Below are 27,660 nucleotides of genomic sequence, written 5' to 3' on the forward strand. Positions count from 1 at the left end.
GGGGCTGTACCAGGTCCATGGTTCGAATCCGGCTCGAAGGACCACTTTGTAGGGAAGTGGTCCTTGTTCATTCTGTCAGAATGAAAAATCCAATTATAATGTTCAAAATATAAACCATACCGACAAACACTCGTTGGGATGTTTTAGTTTTTTTGAGGAATACAAAGTTCCAAAATGAAAATTAAGAACATTATGTAAGGGGGAATCTGTACCACATACAATCTTAGACAGCTTCATATTCTTTGTGCCAAATGCACTGCAGAGCTTGCAAGTAATAGCACAGTGCTATCTTCAGCTAATGCTGGCTAAAGCACAGCAGTAACAATAACGTTGGTTTCAGTTCTTATGACCTGGCAGAATGACGACAACTCAATAGGTCTGTATTAATACTCACAATAATGTATTATCAAAATAATTGCCAGTTGCAGGCCTGTTCTGGACCAGTGCGCATCTGGCATGTTCCTGTGGTTCCCCTCCACCTGCCAGGGATGTGATGTTGTTTTTCTTGGATTCTTAGTGTCCATTATTCTCTGAGAGGAGATCACTTTCCCCCTGGCTTCTCTGTGTTCCACATCCAGTCCCTGCTTACGTCATCCAGACGTCGAGGTGCAAGCCAGTTCATAAGCTTTGAAAAGTTTTCACTCGTTAAAACCCTCATCTTCATCTCGACAGACGATGTGGTTTAATTTCCTGTGACGGCATGGTTAGGTGTTGTGTCAGTGCTGTTACTGTACAAAATGGCCATTTGAAATTTGGTTGTGGGAGATCTGAAGATCGGGGACCTGACTTTTGTCACACACACTTTGGTTATAGATGGTTACTGTCGCTCCAACACTGCTTCCCCCTGGCTTTGCTAGGGATAACTGCAAATGTGTGTCTGTTCAGGATACTTTATAGGCTTTTAAGACGTCAAACATAATATGAAAATGTGGTGTGTGTGTGCGAGTAAGCTTCTGCATTTGTTCTGCATCTCTGCTTAAAGGTCCCATTCCGTGCAAAAGCTGTTTTTACTTTTTTACTAAATGCATATATACTGCTGTCATCCCTCCCTGTAATGAGTGGTCACAACCTCAGAACTGCCAGAGTTGGATTTGTCCCTATCCAGCTTCCCCCTGCAGTCTCCTTCAAGCCACGCCCCTTACACTCTGTTCCCCCAGACGGGTTAATGTGATGTCACTCGGGTCCTTAAGCATACTGCGCGCGGTCTCTCTCACACAAGCTACCTGCACCATTTTGTCTACAGCCACAAAATTAACACTTCTAGCTGGAGCGACGCCAACTGTACGTGATCCAGCAACTGCGGAGGTGCATTCGGTAAGTCTAGGCATTTTGAGATGTCCTCTTTAGCGTAGCAACCGTTAAGTTAGCGATAGCTCGTTGCTAACGTTAGTTGTGGACACAACCTAGCGTGCTGGTCCACGGACGCTAATCTGATTGGCCGCTGGGAGCCTGTGGCGGGCTCTCCCTCAGCGGCCAATGGGAACTGTTAGTTCTGAATATATTATAGAAACAGACCATTCTTGGGAAGCGACGAGATGAGGAAGTGACAACTCCGTCAGAACGAAAGGGGGTTGCTATATTTTCGACAAATTAATCCAGAATCATGTTTTATGGACCAGAGACACACGTTTTTAAGAGGTTACAGCTGCACGAATTGGCACCTTTAATACTCACCCCTTTGCCCATGAGGCCATTGTTGAGCGGCAGGCCGATGAACTGGAAGGCGGCCTCCTGGATGAAGTAGGGGTTGAGGATTCTCATCTCGGTCGGCTCCCTCGGCACGTAGTGGGCCACCGACTTCCAGAACCCCTCTGTACCCCTCTGAGGACGGGAGGGAAGGGGTTGGGGAAGGAAATGGACAGAGGGAAAATGAGAGAGAGACATGCATTAGTATATTTTTTTAATATGTGAATAACTTTTTTTCTCTCCCTGCAGGGTCTCACGGTATATGAATTACAAAACTGACATGCATGTGAGGACACTTGGGCTGTGGGGGCCGGCAGCATTTTCACCAGCTAAACATCAAACACACGATCCCTGCAACACTGACATTAAACACAGAAGCTGACACGGCACCACCGCTGCTACCACTGATTAGCAAAATGGCTTTTGGGCCTTTGGGTGGTGGTGGGGATGATGGGGTGGTGGGGGGGATGATGGGGTGGTGGAGTTGCGGTGGAGGGGAACCTGTAATTACCACCACAGTAGCAGCCGTGGCTCTGGGGTGAAGTTGCCTTTGAGTGCTGACAAGGTCCCAGTTTCCTGCTCTCCTTTCCAAAATGTGACCATTTGTGATGGAATAGGGCTACACAATTATGGCAAATATGATAATCCAGATTTTTTTCCCGCTCAACGCTGCGATTGTGACGATCTAAAAATCACAATTCTTTGTCTCAGTTTCAAGAAACCAAATGACTTTATTGTAATTTTGCACCTAGAGTTGGGCGATCATTTCTATTTTCATATCGTCGAAGAATTGTGGTTATTCGAGATTGCCGCGCGGCGATCCAATCGCCAGGGGTTGGCGGCAGAGGTTTAGCATTAGGAGTGACTAAAAAGATAGACGGAGCCTATGATGTTCTATAATCCTTCACTATTACATCGCAGCAGTATGGGTGGAGGAGGAGGAGGAGGGGGGGGGGGGTGATCGAGGGGAAACACTGAAGTCTGAGTCCAATTCAATCACCACGGGTCGCGGGTCTGTTCACCGTTATGTGTAATACCCGAGCGGGTCCGAGAAGACCCGTGATCGGCGCTGATCACGAGAGAAACGCAAAGAAGCGCTGTGTAACCTGAGGCTTGTATATTCTGTTTCACAGTGTTTTTGTATCTCTTAACATGCAATTGGCTTATCTTTAACTTTTTTCCTATTATGTTAAGCTAGTAGTATTTTACCTGCCCAGGGACTACGGGTGAAAAATTGCATTTCTGCTATAACCTGGTATGATGCATCTCTCTCTATACTATTTTTATAGGGTTAACCCATTGATACCTGATGCAGCATTTGTGTGTGTATCCCTTTAAGACCGCGAACCGCGTCGATGCGGTTCGCGGTCTTAAAGGGATACACACACAAATGAGGGATATACACGCAAATGCTGCATCAGGTATCAATGGGTTAATGTTCTTGTACACTGTCCCGGTTTAAAATAAATAAATAAATAAAATTAAATTCAGGCTTGGTTATGCTCGCGCAAGACACATAACGCCCAGAGCAGAACGCACAGCCCAGACCTCCTCCAAAGGCCTATTGTTTGTTGGTGAGGCTTGAGTCAGATCTGCTCCAACATTTAACGGGGTTCTTCCTTGGCCCCGTGCTACACGCTTTCCAAGAAGCTGAATGAAAATCTGAATAGTGGTTCTTCCCGTAATCGTGCTGACAGAGAAACAGATGGCATCGAGCTCCGTTGAGCAGCGCGAGGCAGCGAGTTGGACCGGAGGAAAAGGCGCAGACGGATACAGGACCTTCTTCACCGAGGTGAAGAATAAGCTCAAAGACAATGAATACCGTCACTTATTGTAGGCTACATAGCTGCTAGCTAGATTATTTTGGTGAGCAGGCATATGGAGGATGGAGATGAGATGTTTCAGATCTGATCAGGGAAACATGAAGTCATGCTATGATCATCTACCGTTATTTGTGAAGCTCTAAGTTGAGAAATTGCGAGACTGACCCCAGAGCAGCGTCTGTGGCCAACCTCACCCACACCCCAAGCTTATATAAGGAAGTGCTACAGGAAGTAGGCTAATATCAATCACACATTGACCTCTGAGGAGGAAGTAGGCTAATATCAATCACACATTGACCTCTGAGGGGGTTCTGGGAGACCTCAGGTCCTTTCACACACAGCAATCACCATGAGTCGCCAGGGCGACCAGTAAGACAGGCAGGCAACACACACACACACACTCTCTCACACACACACACACACACACACACCTGAATTAAATTATGTAAATTGAATGACACACAACTCAGACATTGCCATACAGCCAGTGGATATTAGGATACAAACTCACAAAAAGTAGCCTCTAAAAGATTTACCATAAAAATTAATAATCAACTCCCTTTTTTTTAAATCTTTGTTCCAGATTTCCCCGTTTTCTCCAATTGTACTCAGCTAATTCCCCCTGCTCCAACCCATCTGCTGATCTAGGGAGAGTTGAAGACTAGCAAATGCTTCCTCCTCATATCAGAGGCTCCGATATATATTGTGTATCACCTAGTCTCAACTCCAGACCCATGCGAGTTCTTACGCTGATACACTAGGTTAGCTAGGCTAACTACGTTACTGCATGCTGCAGATCTCTCTCTGGGTCTGGCACACTTCTAGCGCCAAACTGGTGTCGGAATCCTGGCCAGTGATTGGTTCCCCCGAAATACTGGGGGCACCAATCAGTAACGACTGTAGCGATCAGGCGCGCCCACCCAACCTGACTCTTGACTTTTGGGAAAAAAAAGAAAAAAAAAAGCACAGCGATTCAACGTTAATATTTGGGAAGAGACTACTTCTCACCTGACAGCGAGGTGTTTCACCAGCAGGACGTAGTAGCGCGTGGGAGGAGCACACTATTGCCCCCCAGTTCCCCCCCCCCTCCCTCCCTCCACTTGCTAGTGCGTGAGTGACTTTCCTGACAGTGACTTTCTAAAGCCAAAGGGGTCAGCAGATGTAAATGGGAATCACCTGTTCAAATAGTCAAGCACCCGCCCAGCCGTCTTTGATACAGCAATGTGTGCCTCCGTCTGCATCTGTGTATGTGTGTGTATGAGACTGTGTGTGTGTGAGACTGTGTGTGTGTGTGTGTGTGTGTGTAGTATATGTGTGTGTGTGTGTGTGTGTGTGTGTGTGTGTGTGTGTGTGTGTGTGAGACTGTGTGTGTGTGTGTGAGACTGTGTGTGTGTGTGTGAGACTGTGTGTGTGTGTGTGAGACTGTGTGTGTGTGTGTAGTATATGTGTGTGTGTAGTATGTGTGTGTGTGTGTGTGTGTGTGTGTATGTTGGCAGTAGCAGTGAGTGTGCTGGCTTTGTGGCTACAAACAGTGGCGGCTTGTTTTGAACGCCGGCCCGGCTCTGTGCCCTCGGCAAGCTGCAACAGGAACAGCAGCTCATCTCTCCTGTCAACACAGCCTGTGTTCGCCAGGAATGTATTTAGCAGGGCTGTTTGTGTGTGTGCGCGTGTGTGTGTGTGTGTGTGTGTGTCTGTGTGTGTGTTGAATAAAGAGAGTGCAGATGCATTTTTTTCTTTTTTCCCTCGGAAGGAGGGAACGTAGTGATACACACACGCACACGCACACGCACGCACACACACACCCTCGCTTCACAGTAACGACATGTACACAGAGCAGACTGTCATGGGGTGGGGATCTCTTTGAAGATATTCAGACAATTGGCAGACAAAGTACAGGTGGTTCTGAGAAATGTAAAAGCGGTGAGTGGGTTGTGTGTGTGTGTGTGTGTGTTGGGGAGGGTGTGTGTGTGTGTGTGTGTGTGTGTGTGTGTGTGTGTGTGGGGGGGGGGGGGGGGGGGGGGGTGAGTGTGGGTGGTGGTTTGGAATGTGGGCTAGTGACTTAAAGGTCACTGGCTCAAACATCAGACCAAGTTGGGATGGGCAGGAAAAGTGAATGATAACATTCTAACCCGGTTCCCTTGAGCAAGGCACGGAACTCCCAAATATTCCAGTGGCGCTGTCCAGTGGTCAGCAGCAGAGTGACTGTGGTTGTACCTGGGTGGTGGTACCTGGGTGTGAATGTTTGTAATTGCATTAATGTGAGACCAGATGGGTTTTGAAAATGAGCAGCAAGCCTTCTCTGGATAAATTTAAGATGAAGCGAGTCATGAGCAAAACCACACAGGTTGTTAGGATGTGAAATAACGACTAAACCTGGGCCTCTGGGGAAGAGGAAGTGGTCTCCACTGCGGACTGACCGCTAACCTCAGAGTGTGTGTGTGTGTGTGTGTGTGTGTCAGTGTCAGGAGAAACACTGCTGCCCCAGTGACATTTGAACACGGAGAGAACAGGAAGCCACAGAGCGGTCCCGTACCACACACACTCTCCCGGGCCCCGACACAAAGACACACGCACACACAAAAGTAGGCCATATGAAATCCATTTTATTTTTTCCAAGTTAAGATTTATTTATTTTTCTATTCTGCCTTTTCCATTCATTTTAATTTTAATTTAGGGGCTAGGATCGATCCTGCTCAAAACACCCCAATCAAAAATGTAATAATTTCTCTAGGCCTATTTTGCAATTATGAAATCATTTAGGTTACTACAATAATTAGGTTTGATTTAGATTTTGATAATAGGCCTACTTTTCTCAATTTCTGCCAAATAATTCTGCAATATTCCATGTTTTACAGTTGATAAAAAAAAATTATTACCTAATTCCATGATTCCGTCCATTTTTTCTGCCTTGTAGAAATCATAATGGCCTTACAAACGGTGAAGCGGAGTGTGGAGCTTGGCTGGTCGGGGCGTCGCTGGAGAGGAAATGGCTGTTTCCTTTCTCCTGCGACAGCTTTATGGACCCAAATTGGTCTCGATTATTAGATTTAAGTGTGCAGCACTCCAATAAAGCACCTGTTAAAACAACCTTTGGCTGGAAGAGGAGTACAGATCAGTCATGCAGATGAAGGGGGCTCAGCCCGGGCCTTAGCAGAACCAGTACAGTCCACTTACCTCCCGTCTGTAATGAAACCTTAGGACAGAGCGCCGAACTAGACGAACCACGCCAATAACCTCGAAATGAATGTCATTATTTAAGTGCCCCAAAAACAAGCCAGAAATAGAGACTGAGGGTTTTCTCCGTCACGTTAACTTGTGTGATTTGCAGCCCTGCTTCCAGCTGCAGGTGGTCATCCTTCAATTTTGCCGAAAATGTAGATTTCACACTTCGACTAATGCAGTTATTCCAGCATCTTCTGCCCTAGAGGCCTCCAGCAGACTCCTATTGGAAACCTTCTCCTCCATCCACAGTGCACATGGAGGAGCATACTGTAGCTAGCAAGAGGCGGTGAACAGGTGTAGGTGATTCAGGGGACGTCACTCTGGAGCAGTAGTGGTTGGAGTAATAGGGTTTTATAATGGACCGGTGGTCTTATGTGCCTGGTTGGTACCTACATTGTTCGGGAGGCTGAGAGTTCTTGGCAGAGCCTCAGAGCCAGTGGGGAGGGAAAGTAATTTTGATGGATGACTGGGTCCCGATGTGGTGAGAGAGCGTATGAAGGGGAGAGTGGCCACAGTCTGTTAGTCTCACAGTTACCTGTAAGGGAGCCCGACCATGTGACCACGCCACAGCAGGTAAAGAGCTGATGAGCCCCTCCGACCACCACTCGTCCATAAATCCCGGCGAGCTTCATCAACCCTCACGAGCGAGCTCACACTCAGCAGGCGACTGTATTGAATGTACCAATAAAACGGTCCGACACCGTTGCGGCATCGAATTACTCACATAAAACTCACAGCTCCAGAGGAAGTGAGCCGCAGAGGAGCCGGGGGTTAAAACCGGGGTTGACTGGACTGAAAGCCAAACTTGTATAATTTACACTAAAGCTACTACGACGTCCAACTGGCCAGTGGTCAAGCTGCTCCAAAACAGGTGCGGAGTTTTTGCGGAGAAGTCACTGAAGTAAACACGGGTTCTCACGCACGCACAGCGACAAGCTGGTGTGTGTCCGCCGCTCTGCATGCGTGTGATGTCAGAGAGAGGAGGCGTGTCAAAAGATCGCACTGCTCGGTCTCGACGAGGCAACTTTCAAGAATTAACTTAACACTTGAAACTTATTTAGCACAGCGCAGCCCCGAGAGAGCGACTAAACTTGTTTAGATCGCAACGTTGAAGAGTGAAAAATGTCAACGAGACCTAACTGTTTATGTATCTCCGAGAGTGGACCGATAGCGTGAAAACACTCTGGGTCCATCTCTCAATGTCAAGCGATGTTGTGCACAACAGAAGCTCTGCTAAGTGGATTCGTCTAGCCATTTCAAAGCTGTAGGAAAATCACAGCTAAACAAACCGCCGCTAAGAGAGCTTAAAAAGGGCAGGATTAGAGCAGACAATGTCAGAAGGTGAAGAGAACAGAGACCTACTGTCAGGTGAGAGAAGAAGAGGGATCAGACCACATGGAAAAAGTGATGTTGTAAACTTGAGGAGGAATTCCTCGTGGATAATGTACAGCCAGAGAGAAAAGAAACGCTCTCAGTAACGGGAGCGTCTATTTCTGAGCAACGTGTAAACGCAGAAAAGAGCTACGTTAGCTTCCTCGCTAATTCATCTGTATTCAACACATCCAGATTATATAACGAGCAATGTGCAACAATACGCCTCTAAAAATATCACACTCACTAAAGTAACCCCGGGCTGGTTGTTGTGGAACAGCACTTAAAAGCACGCCGGACCATAAACATGGAGACATAACAGGCATTCTTTCCGGACTATATTATGCACAGAACAGAAAAGACGACACCTCAGTTGCACTTCGCTCTCATAAATGTAAAAAAGCTGAAATAAGAAACAGCTTCGGTCTGGAGCTCGACCTACCCAGCCCCCCACTTTATAGTTTGCGATGTGGTTTTTGGAGTCGATCTGGCATGAAGCCCAGGACAATGAACTTTGAGAAGCTGGTTTTATAGGAGCACTTTGGATTATACCACAACAGGGACTGAGTGAGAACGAAGTGGAGAAAATTATGAATGAGACGCAGGTGGAAGCAACAGTGCCACTGGCTTCCGAGAGATGTCCGGCAGCTATCATACAAAACCTGCCTCTCTCTGGCTTCTTCTCGTCTGAGGATGTGGTCGTGTTTGATGATGAAGGAGGTAGGACTGGATTCCGGAAGGTTGACTTAAGGCAATTTAGAAACAAAAACGGCCGCCTTGAACTGCTAACAATCACAATTAAGGTTGTCTGGAGGTCATTAGCACTGTGTACATGTTGGACTTCGCCAGTTTACAAGTTGCAGTGTCTCACCACATAAGTGCTCCACCAGAAGAGGAGCCATTTCAGTAAGAATGTTTGAGAGGGAGGAGAGAATTTTCCCAAGCGGGACATGTCGGCGAGGTGCAGGGAAGGGAATTACAGTCTCCCGAGATGTGAAGAACTCAAATTCTGGGATTTTCGGGGCGCCTTTATATTCCCATTTGTTTGGGAGGAATCTGAAACATTCACCAATTTGCCTTTGCTTTTGTCGACACATACCATGACCTCTGACCCTGCTGGGGTCACGGTGGTTTCTCTCGGAGGTTATCCGGTGTGTGAAACCAGTGTCTTCACACTCCCATGACGGCAAACAGGGTAACAATGAGAACACTTGAGATGACATCTAAAGGAGATCACACGGCCAGTGGGCCATTTGCAGGGACTGTGGGTTTGCCTGGTTAAAAGCTACAGCTCATCTTCAGACCTGCTGCCGAGCACAAAGACAAGACTAACTTACTCCTACAGCCTGATAACCGATATATCGGTATTGGTCGATATTGCAGATATTTTTTATACTTTTTTTTTAAGTTATAGACAGCATGTTGTGTATATTTGATCCTTTTTCTTAACTCAAGTTCTATTTGTTCTATTTGTGTTTTTGTATTTCTAGTTATTTATAATCATTAAATTCCCAGCGAAGTTTATTGTTAAACTGTAAAATATCCTGCCTACATTACATATCTCAAGTCAAATCAAGTCCCATCTTTGTCAAGTGTTTGATATTTGAGGGATCATTGCAGAAAAATTGTGTAATATAATGTGTATAATATAATATAAGAATATCGGCCGATATGTCGATATCGGAATTTTTTTACACCCTAATATTGGTATCGGCCCCAAAAATGCAGTATTGGTCGGGCTCTACTTAGTGCGTTGACATGTCAAAATGTCCTTTACATTTACATAGCTACTTGATTACTCACAAACTTGCTCCAGGGGGAGCGCCACAACAGGAACACCAATATAGGTCTGAGTGTTAATCATAGTTAGCTAGTTAGGTGACTCACTTTTGAAATACAACACTGATGGTAATCAGTGACATCCGGAGCCTTATGTTAGTCACTTGGTTCATGTTCCAAATCCATGTTTACAAGTATGTAAATGTTTATGAACGCACGTATGCATGCTGCTACTTGGGGGTTTCGGCACAGATGTTGGGTCGAAAAGAGCCGTATAGCGGTTATTTCCGTCCTACTCCGTCTCTCCTGTGATACACTTACAATTGAGCTATTTGGGTCAGAACCACAGCCTGTACACTGAAAAACCCAGGCATCACAGAAAACACATGGAAGCCAAATTAAACTTGGTGATGCATTGTAACAACAAATGCTTCATAACAACATCCTATCAAGCATTAGTTCTGTTGGAAGGTTTTGTTATGGATGAAGAACTCTCCAGTTCTCCAAACTGGGTTTGTGACTCGGGCCTCGGCATAACTCAAATAGCCAATCTGTGCCTCTGGCCTTGACTTTAATAGCGCTGCTGTTTAACAGATATGCACTCTGTTTGTAAAATATGGATTTTCATTGCAATATTTGGGATACTTGTGATTTGTATTGAGCATCTGTTCCTAGCTGTATTTCAGGTTCAGGAGCATGTATCTGTGTGTGTGTGTGTGTGTGTGTGTGTGTGTGTGTGTGTGTGTGTGTGTGTGTGTCTTTGGCCTGTGTGGAGAGCAGTGAGAGCTCCTGTAAACAAACAGGAGAGAGAGAACACCGACACTCCACCTCTGAACCGCGTGTTTACCACCGGCTGTATATCCTTCACTGTCCCTGTTTGAAAATATTCCCACATATACAAACAACCGCGGCTGGGCGTGCACGGACCACGGGCGTGCACGGACCACGGGCGTGCGCGGACCACGGGCGTGCACGGACCACGGGCGTGCACAGTGCATGGGTGTGCACGGAACACGGGCGTGCACGGACCACGGGCGTGCGCGGACCACGGGCGTGCACAGTGCATGGGTGTGCACGGAACACGGGCGTGCACGGACCACGGGCGTGCACGCCACGGTGCACGAGGGCAAAATCTAAATTGCACACATAAGGGGAGAGGGGGGGTACATAAATCAACAATCGCCAAAATCATGTTTGAGCACATGTGTAAACACGACCTAACTGGGTAATCAACCAGAAGGCTGTATATGTGGGGTGAGACTTTCAGCCAGAGTGACAGTGTGGTAGGTCCAGTCCAAACCATGTAGAGCCCAGCTAATGAGGGATTAAGGAAGTTGAAAGCCTTGTGGTGTGTTGAGATGTTCTACTGAATGCCTACTACAGTATTGTGAGTGTATGCGCGTCGTAGAGGTCTTCACAGGTCGACAACGTGAAGCCCATTCTGAATGAGAAGAAGCATGTCTGCAGAGGTTCAGCTGCCCAAAGCCTGACTTGGTCTGGATTGTGGCGCGGAGTTTACAACTCTGTGTTTGTGTGTTTGTGTGTGTGTGTGTGTGTGTGTGTGTGTGTGTATGTGTGAGGGAGTGAGTGAGTGAGTGAGTGGGAGGGTATGTGTGCGTGTGTTTGCGAGAGTGTACAAAACATTAAATAACAGATTTGGAAATTGCCTGGGCTAATTTGTATCAGGTATTTGTTAAGCCAGAAGAACAGCAGGATGGCCGGTCCAGCACGCTGACCGCTCGCTGGCTAGATGAGTCACTGGCGGCTTCTAAAGAAGCAGCAGAAACACACTCTCCCTTTCTTCACCTGCTGACGAAAGCGACCTGCTGAAAAAAGACCTTGGCATTCCTTCCCCGCCTGGAAGTGTGCACGCTACACAAAGAGAATCCCCGCTGGACCCGCACATGTCAAAGCTCCCGCAGGGCGAGTTACATTAAGTCTCCCTCTGGGATGTGAGAGAGAGAGAGAGAGAGCTGCTGTGTGTGTGTGGTGAGGATTAGCTACCTGGAGTCCAAAAGCAGATGGTTTTCTAAAGCCTGATTGTCTCCCTGCACAGTTGCTCATCAGAACCTGTATTGATGTATACACCTGACTGTTAATCACCCTGGCAATAAGTTAAAAGAGGTCGGATTATAAATTGGCACAATAAGCAATGACTCATGGTTGCTGGAAATGTGCGCTTGGACACATGTATATAACACACACAAAAACCTATGTCTTTGATGTGATGTCTTCCGCTGCCGTCTACGCCACTTAGGCTGCTGCAGTAGTCCCAGACTAAGTCAGGTATCAATGAAGCTGGGATAACAGTCAGTTAACAGGACTTCAGCTTCTTTCATCTTTTTTTGTAACATCCACTTTCCATAGTAAACAGAGATCACGTTTCCACGGCAACGTATGCTTTGGAAAGGGATGAATGAAAAGTCACTATTTCCGCGCGTCCGATTGCATTTCCACAAGAACTTATAATTCTATTCATGTCTAAATGCCCCTCTTCTTCATTAGAGCAAAGGGATAAACACATCCAAAGGTAAACACGCTAGAAAAGTGATGGGACAGTTTGTGTGTGTGTGTGTGTGCGCGCTGGTGTGTGTGTCTGTGTGTGTGTGTGTGTGTATGTGCGTGCATGCGCTCTCTCTCTCTCTCTCTGGAAGCGAAGAGAGCCTCTGGCATCATTTTTCATCAACAGGTATTCAGAGCAGCAATGGGCCTCATTTGTCAAATGACAAACATTGAAACCGGCACTTTAAACTTGATACACTTACTACTTAATACACACAGTGTTCTCTAATTGAAGGGGCAGAGAGAGAGAGAGAGAGAGAGAGAGACAGTCATCCTAAACCTTCTACATAGCCTGCTACCATAGTGGGTAGACATGCACACCAGATAACACTTTCTCAACACCCACAATGCACTGTAATAATCACAAAACCAGCTTGCGCGAAAAGTTTGAAAGGGAAACAATACATTTACGACACTACAACTACAATAATCAAGACTTTCATTGCAAAGAGACGAGGGGAAATTACAGTACAGCAAAGTGCACTGGACGACTGCAAGTGTTTAACAGTGTTCCTGTATTCATTCAGCAGTAAATAGCAAGCTGATGTTTCCTCTGTAATGCTTTTGTAGTAGCGCTGGTGTGTGTGGCCTTATCTTGGTTTTGTTCCATATCCGCTCCAGCTTGGGTCCTAGACTAGTGCACTGTGTTTGTAGGACTACTATTGGAATAGTTGATTATAATAAATGGCGTAACTCTGAATAACACTGGGCCTGTATTTAAACCCTTTCTGTAGCGGCTGAATCAATAGGGGTCACCTGTCACACTGACCGGTAAAGGTCACCTGTCACACTGACCGGTAAAGGTCACCTGTCACACAGTGGGTAAAACGACGACAACATTTGAAGGCCTCGGCCAGAGCAGTTTAGAGAGAGAGTGGCGTCAGCGGAGGTCCAAAATGCATGACTCATTAGCCAATGAACAGCCAAGAAGGGGTCTGGCGCTACTTTTGCATGCTAAAATAAAGCGAATAATGTACAATTTGGAAGAAAAAAAACTTTCATTGTATATCACAAACTGTCCATTTTGCTGCAATTCGACAGTGCTGCTTAATCCAGGACCTTACTTCCTGGAACTCTTGAGAGTAAAAAACTGGTCCATTGGAGTGAATGGAGATGTCGCGACTCTTCTATATACACAGCTCTGGCCTCGGCTATGTAAAGTCAAACTTTGTCCCTGCTGGCCACCATACACTCCCTCTGACCGTGAGCAGCAAACCAAAGCTCTGTATCAAACTGGCTGTTTGCTGATTGGCTGCGTGTTACGCTTACGCCAGCTCTACACAAAGCGGTAGCATTACAACTTTTCTTCCCGTTTCTCCACTGCCCAGATCAGTGACGTCAACACGCCTATAGTGTTCGTAACTTCACGTTATTCCCATGATGTGGCAGTGGCACATGTGGAAACACACCGTAGTTGTGTGAGGCCACCTTTTTATATGAACAAGAAAAACATGTAAAAAAAAATTCTAGCGTTTTAAATTAAAACCCTCTGTGTCTTGATTGAACTTATATGTGCTTCCATACACAAAATAACACTGAAAACGGAGACATATTTATGAAAAATATATCGACATTCAACTAACTACCCGCCATGGGGGGGGGGGGGGGGATCACAGGGGAAAAGAGTGGCGCCCGCACATCTGTCAGTTCTCTTGTTCTACAATATATTGTCATCATGGCACAAAGCAGAGGACATTGAGGGGATTTTCCTTCCGTCCCCTGATTCAAAGTCATGAGGAACATTTTTCCTTCCACAGCAGATCAAAGAGGGCTGAGTGGGACGCCAGGGGCCACATCAATTATCCCACACGGCCATTTCCACTGTCCTCTCTCTCTCTCCCTCTTCTGACACAGCAGAGGAATCTGGGCCCTATCAAAGAGCCAAGGGCCCATCAGCCAGCCAGCACAGCCATTTTCCTCCATTTGACTTTGCCCTTAACTTACCTTCCACTGCTCATTTTCCTTTCCCCAGCTATTATCCCCTCTTTCCCCTTATCACTTGATCCTTTCCATCTGATTATACTCTCCTCTCTCCTCCTTTAATTGGCCTTCATGACATTACCGCTTTGATTACTTCGTCAAACTTGACATTTTTCTGCCCTTATCCTCCGTTCTTAATGTATTCTCATGTTCTGGGTTTTTTCTCCGCCCCGTTCTAGCATTTTGACAAATGTCACCTTGTAAAAATTCCTGCTGGCTGCTGGTCCCTGAAAGCCACACAGCTGTGCGAGAAGACAAGCGGGTTCCCCCCAGGTCCTAAGGTTGCCCGATAAGACTGGATTGGGGGGGGGGGGGGGGGGGGGGGGGGCAGTTGAGCTAATCTGCCCGGATAGAACATTCCTTAAATACGCTACCGCCATTTTATTCGCTCTTCGAAGAACCTTCGCTAAATCTCCCTCATTGTCCTGCGGTTGAATGGACTGAAAACAATCTGTAATGGAGATACTAGAAACTGCTCAATAAGAGAGAAATAAAAGTGCCTGTGAGAGCTTTTCTTTTAGTGACAATGGAGAGATAGAGGGGACACAGGGGTCATTAAAAATGGCTGCTTCCTGTAGTGCTTAAAAACAGATAAGAGGAAGCCAATTCAGTCCGTCGGACAGACCCTGATGATGAAGAGGCTATTGGACAGACCCTGATGATGAAGAGGCTATTGGACAGACCCTGATGATGAAGAGGCTATTGGACAGACCCTGACCATGAAGAGGCTATTGGCAGCCCGTCAGTCACGACAGAGGGCTGTGGCTGCAATGGATCACTATACTCTCATTTCTATTTCCCTATAGTGCTGCTGCTCTATTAGTGCACTAATTAGCGGGAAATCACATGTGATTAACGAGCGAATTCGCACGCTAATTATTCAAATGTTTTATTGAATTTTTGTGAATTCGGACGCTTTATCATCATTAACCTGCGTCTGCATTCACCAGTCGCATAAACAAATGTTTCAACTAACATTTGACAAGTTACCAATATACCTTCAAAACGTAAGAGTACAAAGGTGGTAGTATGCATGCTTTAACCTGTTTTACTATTATGAGGGGGTCTTCGAAGATTTTCTCCCCTGGCCACAAAAAGTTTGGGAACCCCTGTACTAGTGCAGCGACCAGGATGGCCATTTGTGCCTCTATGGACTGGACGCCCGACCAAGCCAGAGGTAACACGGGGGCTTGAACCTGCAACCCTCATGTTGGTGCGCCCAAGTAGAGCGATAACTGACGTGTGCAGTGCCTGACACTAACAAAGCTCTAACCGACATAAGTGATGTGGGAGCTCCCCATGGTCACAGTATTGTACAGTACTGTTCATTAGAACTTATTATAAAGAGGCAAGAATCACACTCTTTGGATATTCTAGTGTCAAAGCTATTCTATCCTTACCAGCTTCTCCTTGAAGACCATCTGCCTGAGCCACTTGAAATCCAGTGGTTTGAAAGCGGAGAAGACGAAGAACGAGTCTTTCTCGTAGCGCTCGGGCTTCTGGATGGCTCCCTCTGGATACGTGATCCTCATGGTGGTTTTGGTCCCTACATCTTTGCCATAGCCCGTTACTGGAGCCTCATTCAACCTAGCAGCACAAAGACCAAACTCCATTAGAAATGAGGTGGGAGGAAGTGGTTATCACAGGAAAGCCCTAAAGTGAAGGAATGGATGAATATTACGATGGATATATATAAGATGGAAAGACTAACTGCTGTTATCAATCATAAAGTAGAACAATTTACCTCAAGATGGGAATGCTGGGTTCAATATATAACACCCATTAGGCCAGATTTTATCTTTTTGGATCCAAGATGAATGTATAATGAAAAGTCCACTCCCTGTTTTGTTTGTTTGTCTTTTGTTTTTGTTTGTTTGTTTGTTTTGTTGCTGCTGTTGTGGTTTTGTCTTTTCTTTTATTTCTCTAAAAAAAGAAATGAGGTGGGATTTGTGTCGAGTCCTGTAAAACACAGTCCCTGACACAAAGTGAAAGTTAAAAAAATCATAGCGCCAAGGACAAGTTATGCTTAATCATTGTGTGTTTTTTTGTTGCATTAAGGAGTCTTCTCTCACCTCACGACGACGTCATAGTCGTCTATGCGGGAACCCAGAGACTTGTTGGCCAGGATGCCCCCGTTGCCCACAATGATACATTTTTTACAGCTCAAACTGGAAGGCAGGAGGACCAGAGGTTAGTAGGGCTCCAGAAATGACTGGTAGACAAAAACAGGACTTCCTGTTGGTGTTGGTGTGTGTGTGTGTGTGTGTGTGTGCGTGCGTGCGTGCGTGCGTGTGTGTGTGTGTGTGTGTGTGCGTTTGATTTGTTGATTCCCAGCAGTGATGATTACCTGTCCAGCTCTTCTCCAAGTCCATAGGCTTTGGTGGCAGTTAAAATGATATCTATGATTCTCTCTGCAGACGAACAACAAAAATAAAGAACCACAAGACAATCAAAGATACAGTAACCCAGAATGTAATGCAATGGAAAATGTTATAAAAATGTACTTCTTAAATGAGAGTACTATTTTATTCAAATATTTATTATAGTTATTTTATGGTCTGGAACAGAGGTTCTCAAATGTTTTTCCGCCAAGGACCCCTTACAAGATAGAAAATATACCGGGGACCCCCTCATTCTGATTTGTGATTTTGGGCTAAGCTTAATTGTTTCCACGGTAACATGCTTGACTTTTAAATTGATCGGTTTGTTAGATTAGAATGTAATCCATGAACCATTTTAGATATAAAGCATAAAATATTTTCATTGAACTGTGAAGTTTTTGCACACACAAAAAAAGTGTTTATGTTTATTTTCCTGAAAACTTTTCGCGGACCCCCTGGCAAAGTCCCACGGAGCCCTAGGGGTCCCCGGACCCCCATTTGAGAACCACTGGTCTGGAACACTTTGTGTATAAATACACCGGCACGGTCTGAGGCTGCTTCTTTTTCATTGAATGGGACTTAAGGGTCCATCCATAAGATCTCATCAGGAATCCGTTGAAAGTCAGACACCTTTAGCATTCCTTCTTGGTGGAGCAGTGCATCAGTTTGACATCACAGAGCAGGAGGTGGGACAAACTCATCTCCATTGTTTCTCGCAATACGAGGCGACGGTAAATGTTGAGAAACCGCAGATCAAACAGTCCTGCTGGGGTCGTAACCATTTCAAAAGCTGAAATGTAGCGGTGTTCTCCGTTAAAAGATTAAGATGGATTAATTGAATAACAAACTGCCACGGACTTAAACATACCGCTAGAGACACAGCAATCTAGGTGGTCTTCGGGGGCAAAGGAGGAGAGAGGATCTCTCTCCGTTTAGAGAGATAAGGAGGAGTGACTAATCAACCCTTTAAGCCGTGGTGGAGATGATGGGAATATATGGAAGGGGGGACGGGGGGACGGGGGACGGGGGACGGGGGGGACGGTTGTGTTTTTGAGGGATAATCTGTGAGAAAGCACAGATGTACAGATTTGGGGCTGCTGTGTGAATGTATGTACAGACGACCCCATAAAAGCACTCAGAGAGGAATGCTGTTTTCAAACAAGTGCATTCTCCTGGTGAGGCGGGCGTTGTTGAGCGGCCGGCCGGCCGGCCGGTCAGCACGCCTCTGACGGCGGGCTGAGGAACAGGGATGTTTAGCCATAGCTCACATTCCTGTAATATTCCACGGGGCATTCTGCTACAGTCATGCTTCCTGCGCTGAAGATGTCATATTATTTGCCTCTCCCTCGGACCTTTTTTAGGCCTCTCTCTTACTTGTAAATCACCGATCCAAACATATAGGCCTTTTTCACAGCAGCAGGAAGTAGCACAGGTGCACCAAAGACATTAATGGGCTACATGCACAACTCCACTACTTCCTGAAATTAGTACAGCTTCTTTATTTCCTGTCATCACTATTGGATGAACTGATTAATGTCAGGTGTGCTGCAGTCACAACAATGATCAGGCACACCTGATTAATCAGTTCATCCAATAGTGTAGGACAGGAAATAAAGAAGCTGTACTAATTTCAGGAAGTAAAGAAGTTGTGCATGTAGCCAATTGGGGTTTCCAACTTCCAGTCCATTTAGGTGTTCCAGTGCTAGAGGCCTAATTAGAGAGTTGGTTGCACCTGCGTTTACCCTGCCTTTTAGACACAAAATGGCGACTGTGAAAAAGGTCCATTACAGGCTCCTTTACTTAATACGCTAATTGCCGCCATCCTTGAGCCAAGTTATACTTGGGAGCACCCAGAGCAATCTAGTAAGAGAGTGGCGTCAGCGGAGGTCCAAAATGCGTGACTCAGTAGCCAATGAATAGCCAGGAAGGGGTCTCGCGCTATTTTTGAACACTAAAATAAAGCTGATCATATACAATTTGATTCTTTAAAACATCTGACCCTTTCAAAGTACATCACAAACGGTCCATTTCACTGCAACTCGACAGTGCTGCTTAATCCAGAACCTTACTTCCTGAAACTCTTGAGAGTTAAAGGTCCATTGGAGTGAATGGAGATGTCGCGACTGTTCTATATACACGGCTCTGGGAGCACCATAGTGGGTGCAACTCGGGTGACACTAACTGTGATAGCAGCTAAACCATCTTCTCCTTATTACTTCTGTCACACAAACACTAAAAGCGACGAATGGCGTTTTCAGGATACTCCTTCACTTAACATAATCGCCGGGGCGGACACAGTATAGCGCACACAGGCTATAACATACAGGCTCTATGAGGGTGAGAGCGAGAGTGAGACAGGAGGACGAGGCCTCCCAGCCGGTTTGGAAGACGTATGACAGCCTCCTTCACCCTGGCTAACGATGCTTAATGATTAACCTGCGGAGCAGAGCGTGTTTGGATGTGGTGTCGATGTCTGGCTTCAAGCATCACCCCCGAGCAGCGTAAACAGCAGCAGGGCCGAGGAGAGGAGGAGGACCACACCTGATCCCAGTGAACCATCACAATGGGCAAGCTTCTCCTTCAGGGGCCGACGACATGGAAGCTAATTGTTATAAGTACCCGGGGTAAACACTTCAGCCAAGTATGTCTCGAGGGGTACGGCCCGAGACGAATGGCCGAGCGGGTTGAGACGTTAGTCGAGTATACACACGCTGGCTCTCGACGAGGCAACAAAAATCTTTTAGTTGAAATATAGAAGAGGGTTGGGAAGCGTCACAAAATGCATATACACACAGACACACTGCTGGGCGGAGTGGAGCCTAAACAATATAAAGAGACGTGTGATGAGGGAGCGCTGTTTGTTAGGCCTGCTGCGCTTAAGGCGGCGCTTTAAGGTCCTTACACACCGAGCACGTTTTTCGTGCGATTAATTCGCACGTCAATAATATTTTCCGAACCTATATCAGTCAATGCAACCGTGCATACCAACGGCGAAGTTTCGCCGAGCGTTATTGCGGTGTTTATTTTTTCGAACCACGGTCGATTTTTCAGAAATTCGCTTCCGACATGTACACATCTGTGGCTGTGATTGACAGGTGGGTCAAAACTCGCATCGCAATTTCGTGCCGTATATTCGCTCTTGATGTGTAAGGACCTTTAGACTCAACGGAATGACAGAGAAACTCGACTGGATTTGCGGTGCGATTCATATCTTGAGGACGGTCGTAAATTGAGTAACAAAGCAGGATCCTGAACGCAGCTCAGCTGTAGAGATAAAGGAGGTATATCATCTTTATTTTCAATGCCGCACTCCCATTCACATGTTTTCAATAGGCCAACAATGATAACAACACTGTCAATGCTGGAATCAAGTGAGTCAACTACCATGCTTGTAAATAAATAGAAGCTGCTGATAGAAAATGTTTTGTTTGGTACCAAGGCAGTGAAGACAGAGAAGAGGAGATGTTGGAAAGTCGTAGCAGAATAGATGTACCATACAGCTGTGCACCTGCTCTTGTCTCATCTTCCAGCAAAGATCAAGTACTGAATTGGGAAACATGTTTCTTGGAGAAGATGGAATGCCACATTTTTTGTTTGACTGAGCTATGCCAATTCCGTTAGGGGCTTCCTATTAATTTACAGGTAATCATATTTAATGCAAAATATAACCTATTAGACATTTTGAAATGATCAGCATTTATTGTATCAGCGGATTTGTACTACTACTACTATTATTATTATTATTATTATTTATTTATTTTTAATCCCTTTGGCACTTTGCCATTGCAGTTGGCCCACATCCCACTATGCCGACCAGTACGGCGTTTCTTCTCAGGCCACCATGTGAACACAGCGCTGGCGTTGTGAGCTGAGCTAAGCTGTATGGTTGAGAGGTGTGTGTACCTTGGATACTGCTCGGCAACACAAAAAGTCTAAAATAACCCACCAACTTGGAATCCTTTGTGGCCGTTCTATTCAAGATCCACACGTATCATCTCTCCACATGAGTACCGCTAAAAAGGGAGCCCCCGCTGGCATGGCGGTGCGTGGAGAAAACAGAACGCAGGTGTAGCTCTCGCACAGGGCGTGCTCCTTTGATAGCCACTCGCTCAGCGTGTGTGTGTGTGTGTGCCGCGCGTGTGTGTGTGTCGCGCGTGTGTGAGACAGTGGGCCACTTGATAGAGCACAAAGGTAACATTCAGGGTGCCTTCAGAGGCACTTTGCTTGTACTGTTAAAGTATTGGAAACTTTGTGATAGAGCGTGCTATTGAAGGCAGCTTAACGTTCATGTTATCTCTCCACTTCCCATGGCTTTGTGTGCTGGCTGGATTATGCCTTATGGAAGGTGCTGAGGAGGAGGCGCGTTGAGGTCAGAGAACAAGCACAAGCGCTGTGTTGTGTTGTGTGTGGAGAGTGGAGAGACGTGACAGTCAGAGGGGAGACAATGGCGGTTTCTCCGCCGCAGGATAAGCTCTGGCATTAAAAACACATCTCTGATAGGCTTGGCAGCTATAATGGAGCTAATTAAACCAACGTGGGAAAAACAAAGATCACTCATCGAGGGCTTTTTAGGCACGATCCATCACATGATGCGTGAGGGAGTCAGTGAAAGTTTTTGGCTTCGCGCTTATTTCAAATCATGAGTAACAGCAAAGTGAGGGAGGTTCTGTCACCATCAGGTGTGATAGAAGAAGGGAAAAGGGACAACCTTTGCATCCTCCACATTTGGACCATACCGTAATCAACCTTGCTTTATATATATATATATAAATATACGTATATTTATACAACAGGTAGTTCCGGCCGAGCAATTTGATTGGACAAGAGGAATCCTACCAGTGCCGCTATTTCATGATAACGCACTGGCGCTTCACTGTGTAGATCACTCCGCTTCACAGCTGCCCTAATCAACAAAACGCTTCACAGCTGTAGAGTAGACAGTAGTAAAGTAGACAGCCTGCAGTTAATTAGGCTGATTAGGCTACATTTTCGGCAAAGCAGAAAGCTGAGGGGACTATTTTTGTTGGCGGAGGAATAAATACAGAAATTATATATTTTCTCAGCTTTTTGTCATTTTTTTAATCAGCTTTGTTTAATAGAACTGTTGTATAAAACCAATATCACACTCTCGTGTGATATTGCTTAATTATATATATATATATATATATATATATATATATATATATATATATATATATATATATATATATATATATATATATACAAAACCATTGTGTATTTGAGAGAATAAGGAGCAGTATATGTTTTGCCTAGCAAGTCTTGCAGGTGATGTCAACACTTGAGTCTGTAAAAGGTTATCGCAAGTTACATCAGGTATGACAGTACAGTACTTCAAAAAGTCTGAAGCCAACTGATGCCTGATGATAAGAGGAAAGACTTGGCAGTCAAAGTTGTCACTCGCAACTTGATTTCATCACCTCTATTGACCCAAGTATAATCTTGGCAACCCAGAACAATCTAGCTTCTGTAAGAGGAATACCATTTAATCTCTATGCAGTAGGGCTGCAGGCAAGTGATCCCATATTATTCTATTCCATATTATTACTCAGCATTAATTATGATGACTCATTGCCAGAAAGGAGAGAAGAGTTTATATTTCACCCAGACCCTTGAATGTCACACGAATGTACTACTCCATAAACCACAAATGATGGAAAATGTGTTGTGACAGAGCCCAACATGTTTTCTAGGGACAAGTAAGTGCATCTTATTTAAACTAGACTAAATTTCTACAACTGACGTAACAAAGGTCTTTCTTTACCTTGGGTTTTGAAACCAAATGGAGGTAAGTAATTGCTGACTTTTGCTAGACGCTTGAAGTTCCGGTCAAGAAACATGGGGGCTGGTTTCATGAACCTGCAATAAGACACAGCGGAGGAGGAGAGGGGGAGAGAAAAGAGAGAGATTTGTCAAAATAAAATACCGTACAGTAGCATGTTGTATCAGCCTTTTCAAAGTAAATGCCCTCCCGGCGTCACCGACATCCTACGAGTGAGAAATGGTTTAATATGGCACAACAAACACAGCACAGAATAAAGCAAACACATCAGAGGGTTGAGTATGTGTCAAGCAGACAACACAGTTTGGAGCCTCGGGGACAATAAATAACACAAGTCGTGCGTTGTCTCCTCCCCAGAGACAGAGAGCCCTGTGGCCTCCCATCTTCCCCGCTCTGACCCCTAGGGCGCCGGTGTTAATGTTCCCGGGCAGAGTTTAAGACACAGCGCGGTGAAAGAAGACGCCCGCTCCACCGTCATTAATCTAACAGCGCCCCCCCACCTCCTGGCCCCTGCTACAGCGTCGCAACAACAAGCGTGTCATCCTGCACACATGTTAGCGAGGAGCTCGCTGAGAATATAAAGGCAGTGTAGGAACAGAGCCAGAGAGACATGGCTGCCCTGCAGTGTGCAGTGTGCATAACCCCCGCCACCCACCCCCCCCCACCGGGAAAAAGCCTAAATCACAGCTGACACACAGTTTTGATAATTGTGCCTTGACAATATATACTGATGCCAGAATGCTTTTCCTCACATGATTTGGGGCCACGCTGTTTCTACAAAGAGACTTTACTGCGCACAGGAAGTGAGACTTACTGCGCAGGAAGTTGTTGTTTATTACCCCAATCAGAGGGAAGAGACACCCCCAAAAAACAACCGAGCAAGAAGGAAATGAATCCAGGCTTGTGTTGTTTGCTAGCAGCACGGCATTAGATAGCTTATACGACTCCAGGGACACACAAGTCATCCTGCCGCAGTCAAAACAAATTGAGTTTGGCTATATTGGAAAACACGCCATCATGTCCCATGAACTGTTACTTCCAACATCGGCGCCTCTTCCTCCTCCTGTGTGTGTCAGTTAGGTGTGTGTGTGTGTGTGTGTCTCTCTCTTTGATAAAGCACACGGCTCTAAAATCAAAAGGAGTCGTTTCCTCTCGGTCACGCCTGGGACCCGGGCGCTGTTAGCTACGTGCTGCTTGTGGAAGCGTGGACGCGCGATGGATGTGTGTTTTTATGACCTGCTGTCAAGCTGGGGGACAGGAGGGGAGGGGGAGGGGCTGGGGGGACAGGAGGGGGAGGGGCTGGGGGACAGAAGAGGAGAGGAGGAGAGGAGAGGAGAGGAGAGGAGGGGGAGGGGCCAGAGCCCTCCACACTTTAACAAGCATGGAGCTCCACGGCTATTTTCTTCTTTTTTACGAGGCTCGGAAGGCCTTCTTGGCACCAGACTTGGATGGTCACTGAAGAAAAATAAAAAATAAAGGAAAAAGGAGGTAGTTGGATGGTGGAGGCCATCTCCATGTTCATCTCCATAAGTATTCTTATGAAGTTGAAGCTGAATGGAAGCTTAGAGCAGGGGGTTCCCAAACTTTTTCATCTTGGGAGCCAAAAGATAGATTTTGTCTCCCCCTGGGACCCCAAACTCACAAGAAACATACGGTAATGAGTTGCCATGACGACCAGTTGGCGACCCACCCCCCACGGGTCTGCAACCCAAATCGGGTCCTGACCATAGACATAAATAATATGGACGTAGCTATCCCATTAAATTTATTCTACCTGGCGAGAGTTCAAACGTTGGTCGTCACCATCTTGATTTTTCGTCAGCAGAGTGGGAGGGAATGGGTTGAGTTCTTCTGCACCTCACCTGAGATGGGAGTTTCCCAGAGCCGCAGCTCCGCCTGCTATTGGTCCGTGATCGGCAAGCTGCGTGATCACTGGACAGGCGATCTGTCAATCACCCCCTTTTCTATCATCTATTTTTACTCCAAACAGGCGACCTATATAAAAATGTACCCCCCTATTCACCTTATGTAGCCACGCCCATTTGACCTGGTTGTGTGGTCGTTCGACGACTTCCGGCAAAAAGAAGAAGAAAAAAAAATTGCTGGCTGCTCCAATATAATCTAACTCTGAATTAACTAATAATTTATCCAATTGTATGTAACATACCAAATAAAAGCAAACGGCAATGTCTAAGAATGCAATGCCATGTAACTGGCTCGTTAATTCTCGCATTCCAGGGAATTACGTTAACGTCTGCGGGTCTTATAGACGTAAGTGGCTCGAGCTGCGCTCGGAGGACAGAAAACCTTCTGAAGCTTTCTTTGTTGGAGTCCAGGTATGTTTTACAAGAAAGTGCTCGTCATTGTCGACGATAACGTTATCTGACCTGGCTAACAGTGGATACTCCGCTTGCTTGCTGTGTACCGAGCTCAAAGTAGTAGGCTACGTTTTTGTTTTACACCCTGCGCTGTCCACTACAAAAACAACTCTCTTCTTCATGACATTCTTTCATATTTGGCGCCGTGACCGCCGGAAGTGTTAATAGGACCCGGAAGTGTTAATAGGACCCGGAAGAATTTGGCCCACTGTAAGGTCTGAACATAAGGTGAATAGATGTTATGAAAAGGTGAAATTAGCTATATAGACCAAAACTGTGTTTCGCCCCTAACTGGAAAGATGTTTAATCCTGTTAAAAAGACGGGCATTTTAACATGGGGAGATCTGCCTACTGCCCCCGAGCCCAAGTGGCCATTCAAGGAATTACAGCTTGGTTGCCCACTGGTGCCGACCCATCGTTTGGGAAACACTGGCTTAGAGACTAAGAGCTTTGCACTAATAACACTGTGTGAGATCTCTGTGGCATTTTACAGTGGCAGACCGCCTCAGTGCTAACCACAGCATCTCGTTAGTTCAAACCAAACCTCTCTCTCTCTCTCTCTCTCTCTCTCTCTCTCTCTCTCTCTCTCTCTCTCTCTCTCTCTCTCTCTCTCTCTCTCTCTCTCTCTCTCTCTCTCTCTCTCTCTCTCTCTCTCTCTCTCTCTCTCTCTCTCTCACCAACCATAACTAATAGCTCTCACAGCTGACAGACTGCGCCGGCAATGGCATCTCAAACTGTGTAATCAAAGACAGGACACACAATCATCCCCCCTCGTTCCTCAATAGGCGTCTCTTGGATAGCTTTGTTACCATAACACTGCCATGGCTTCCCAAATATATGAGACGCGCTCCGAGGCGCGATGCCCAAACATGGCCGACGTCGCTGGAAGGCCTTCCGGTTAGCTTCAAGCTTCCCGGCTCGCTAATCGCTCTTTTGATGCCCTCATTAAGCATGAGAGCAGAGAGGGGAACCAGTCACGTCTGGCTCTCTCTCCTCCTCACATCACCCGACAAGACGCACTGACGCTCACAGACTAGCCGTCCTGCCAAAACAAACGCAGATTCATTCAACCCCAAGACTTCACAGGCCAACCGGGGCTATAAATATCCCGGGACAGCGGAGTCCCTCAGCCCAGAGCAACAGATCAGACAGACAGTCTCAGACATCCTGACAGACAGACAGACAGACAGACAGGAGGCCTGCTGCTCGTTCACTGAACAGAACGGGCAGCAAGCAGAGACGCATTGTGCTCGTTTCCTTCACGAGGTCTCTCTCTCACAGGTCGTATTTTCATAACCGCGCCGCGTCAAGTTCACTGCCAACACTTGATTTAGGGCTCCAATACAAACAGTTTGGGGTAAGTGTGTGTGTGTGTGTGTGTGTGTGTGTGTGTGTGTGTGTGTGTGTGTGTGTGTGTGTGGGAGGGGGGGGGGGGGGGGGTGTTGAGAATGAATTGGATTGTGCAGTGCAGGGGGCGGGGCTTCAGAGAAGACAAACATGGAGGAAGCAGGAGATGATTACAGGGGTGCAACGGGACCTCACTGCTAGAGGTTAAGGAGGGTTTCTCTACCAGTCTCTAAGCTAATAGGCCACGTCTATTTCTACAAAATGCTAACATTAGCATTACTGATAAATGACAATTTAGTGGATTTCTTTCTAGCAATATAAAATTGCCTAAGTGGGCGGGCGGTGTTAGTCATGATATTGCGAGCGGGCGGTGTTCGCAAATCGTGACATCATCAGTGATTTGTGGACGCAAATCATCAGTGGTGTCATAAATCCCACAACGTGTTGCGCCCATGGCGCATCATCTCCCGAGTCTCCACCCAGATACTGCGACACCCCTGGACAGTAATTGTCATGGCACACCAGGGAACATCTGTTCTAGCTTTCATAAGATACTAGTATCTTCTCCACTCTAGCTTTAAAAGTTAGCCCGCTACAGCCTCTGAAAACACAGTAGCTAATGTCAGCCGCGGGCGGATGTCTCACTTATCAGTCAAGAGGGCAAAATGGCAGGTGCTTGAGCGCCACCTGGGGGTCTATCGGTGCACGACACATCCCTGAAACATGCTTTCTATGGATCGGCTATTTGTTGCACTTCTCTCTTGTCGCCTACGTGAAATGTCGGCCCTTCTCGTGAATATGTTGCATAGAGAGGACAATTATTTCTGTTTCACTTCTATTTGTTGGAGTTCTTTCTGTTTTATGTCATCTTACATTGCATGTGCCATGCAATTTCTCATTGATTGGTATCTCTAGGCCTTATTGAATTATTTCATTTCAAATAATAAAAAATATATCTTCCGTTGAGTCAAATTCATTCAAAACAACAAAAAATCCGGGCGACATGTGATGTCATTTGAACAAATCTTGCCCACTACCTAATAGAGTCTGACACCCCTGGTTTAGAGTCTTTGTAGGTTCTAACGCATAGTCCTACCCCAAAACGAATACACACACATACACACACACACACAGACACAAAGCATGTCACTTTGAGGCATTAATCGTGCTTATTGACCTGTGTGTGACAGGGGTGAGGGTGGGAGTAGACCTGTGTGTGACAGGGGTGAGGGTGGGAGTAATCAGCGGGCTCCCAGTGGGGGCTCTGTGTTGTACAGAACTTTGATCCGACACGTGCGGCTGATTAGAGGAAGTCGTTAGGAGCGAGCACA

At 46.1% G+C, this 27,660-nt stretch overlaps 1 protein-coding gene across 3 annotated transcripts in view; it reads right to left on the reverse strand.

Moving 5' to 3' along the window:
* The window catches only part of LOC310796931 (CMP-N-acetylneuraminate-beta-1,4-galactoside alpha-2,3-sialyltransferase-like), a 56,995-nt gene that overhangs the window by 10,870 nt on the left and 18,465 nt on the right, over window positions 1–27,660 (reverse strand). For all 3 annotated transcript variants that reach the window (XM_083659181.1, XM_083659182.1, XM_083659180.1), the window contains 5 exons: window positions 22,587–22,681; window positions 16,771–16,834; window positions 16,496–16,591; window positions 15,824–16,010; window positions 1,675–1,821 (listed from right to left, as the gene is read on the reverse strand). In XM_083659181.1, coding sequence (XP_083515307.1) covers window positions 1,675–1,821; window positions 15,824–16,010; window positions 16,496–16,591; window positions 16,771–16,834; window positions 22,587–22,681 — 589 coding nt within the window. The remainder of the gene's footprint in view (window positions 1–1,674; window positions 1,822–15,823; window positions 16,011–16,495; window positions 16,592–16,770; window positions 16,835–22,586; window positions 22,682–27,660) is intronic.

This window comes from Poromitra crassiceps, assembly GCF_964638095.1.
Source record: "Poromitra crassiceps genome assembly, chromosome: 23".
NCBI classification, from domain to species: Eukaryota; Metazoa; Chordata; class Actinopteri; order Beryciformes; family Melamphaidae; genus Poromitra; species Poromitra crassiceps.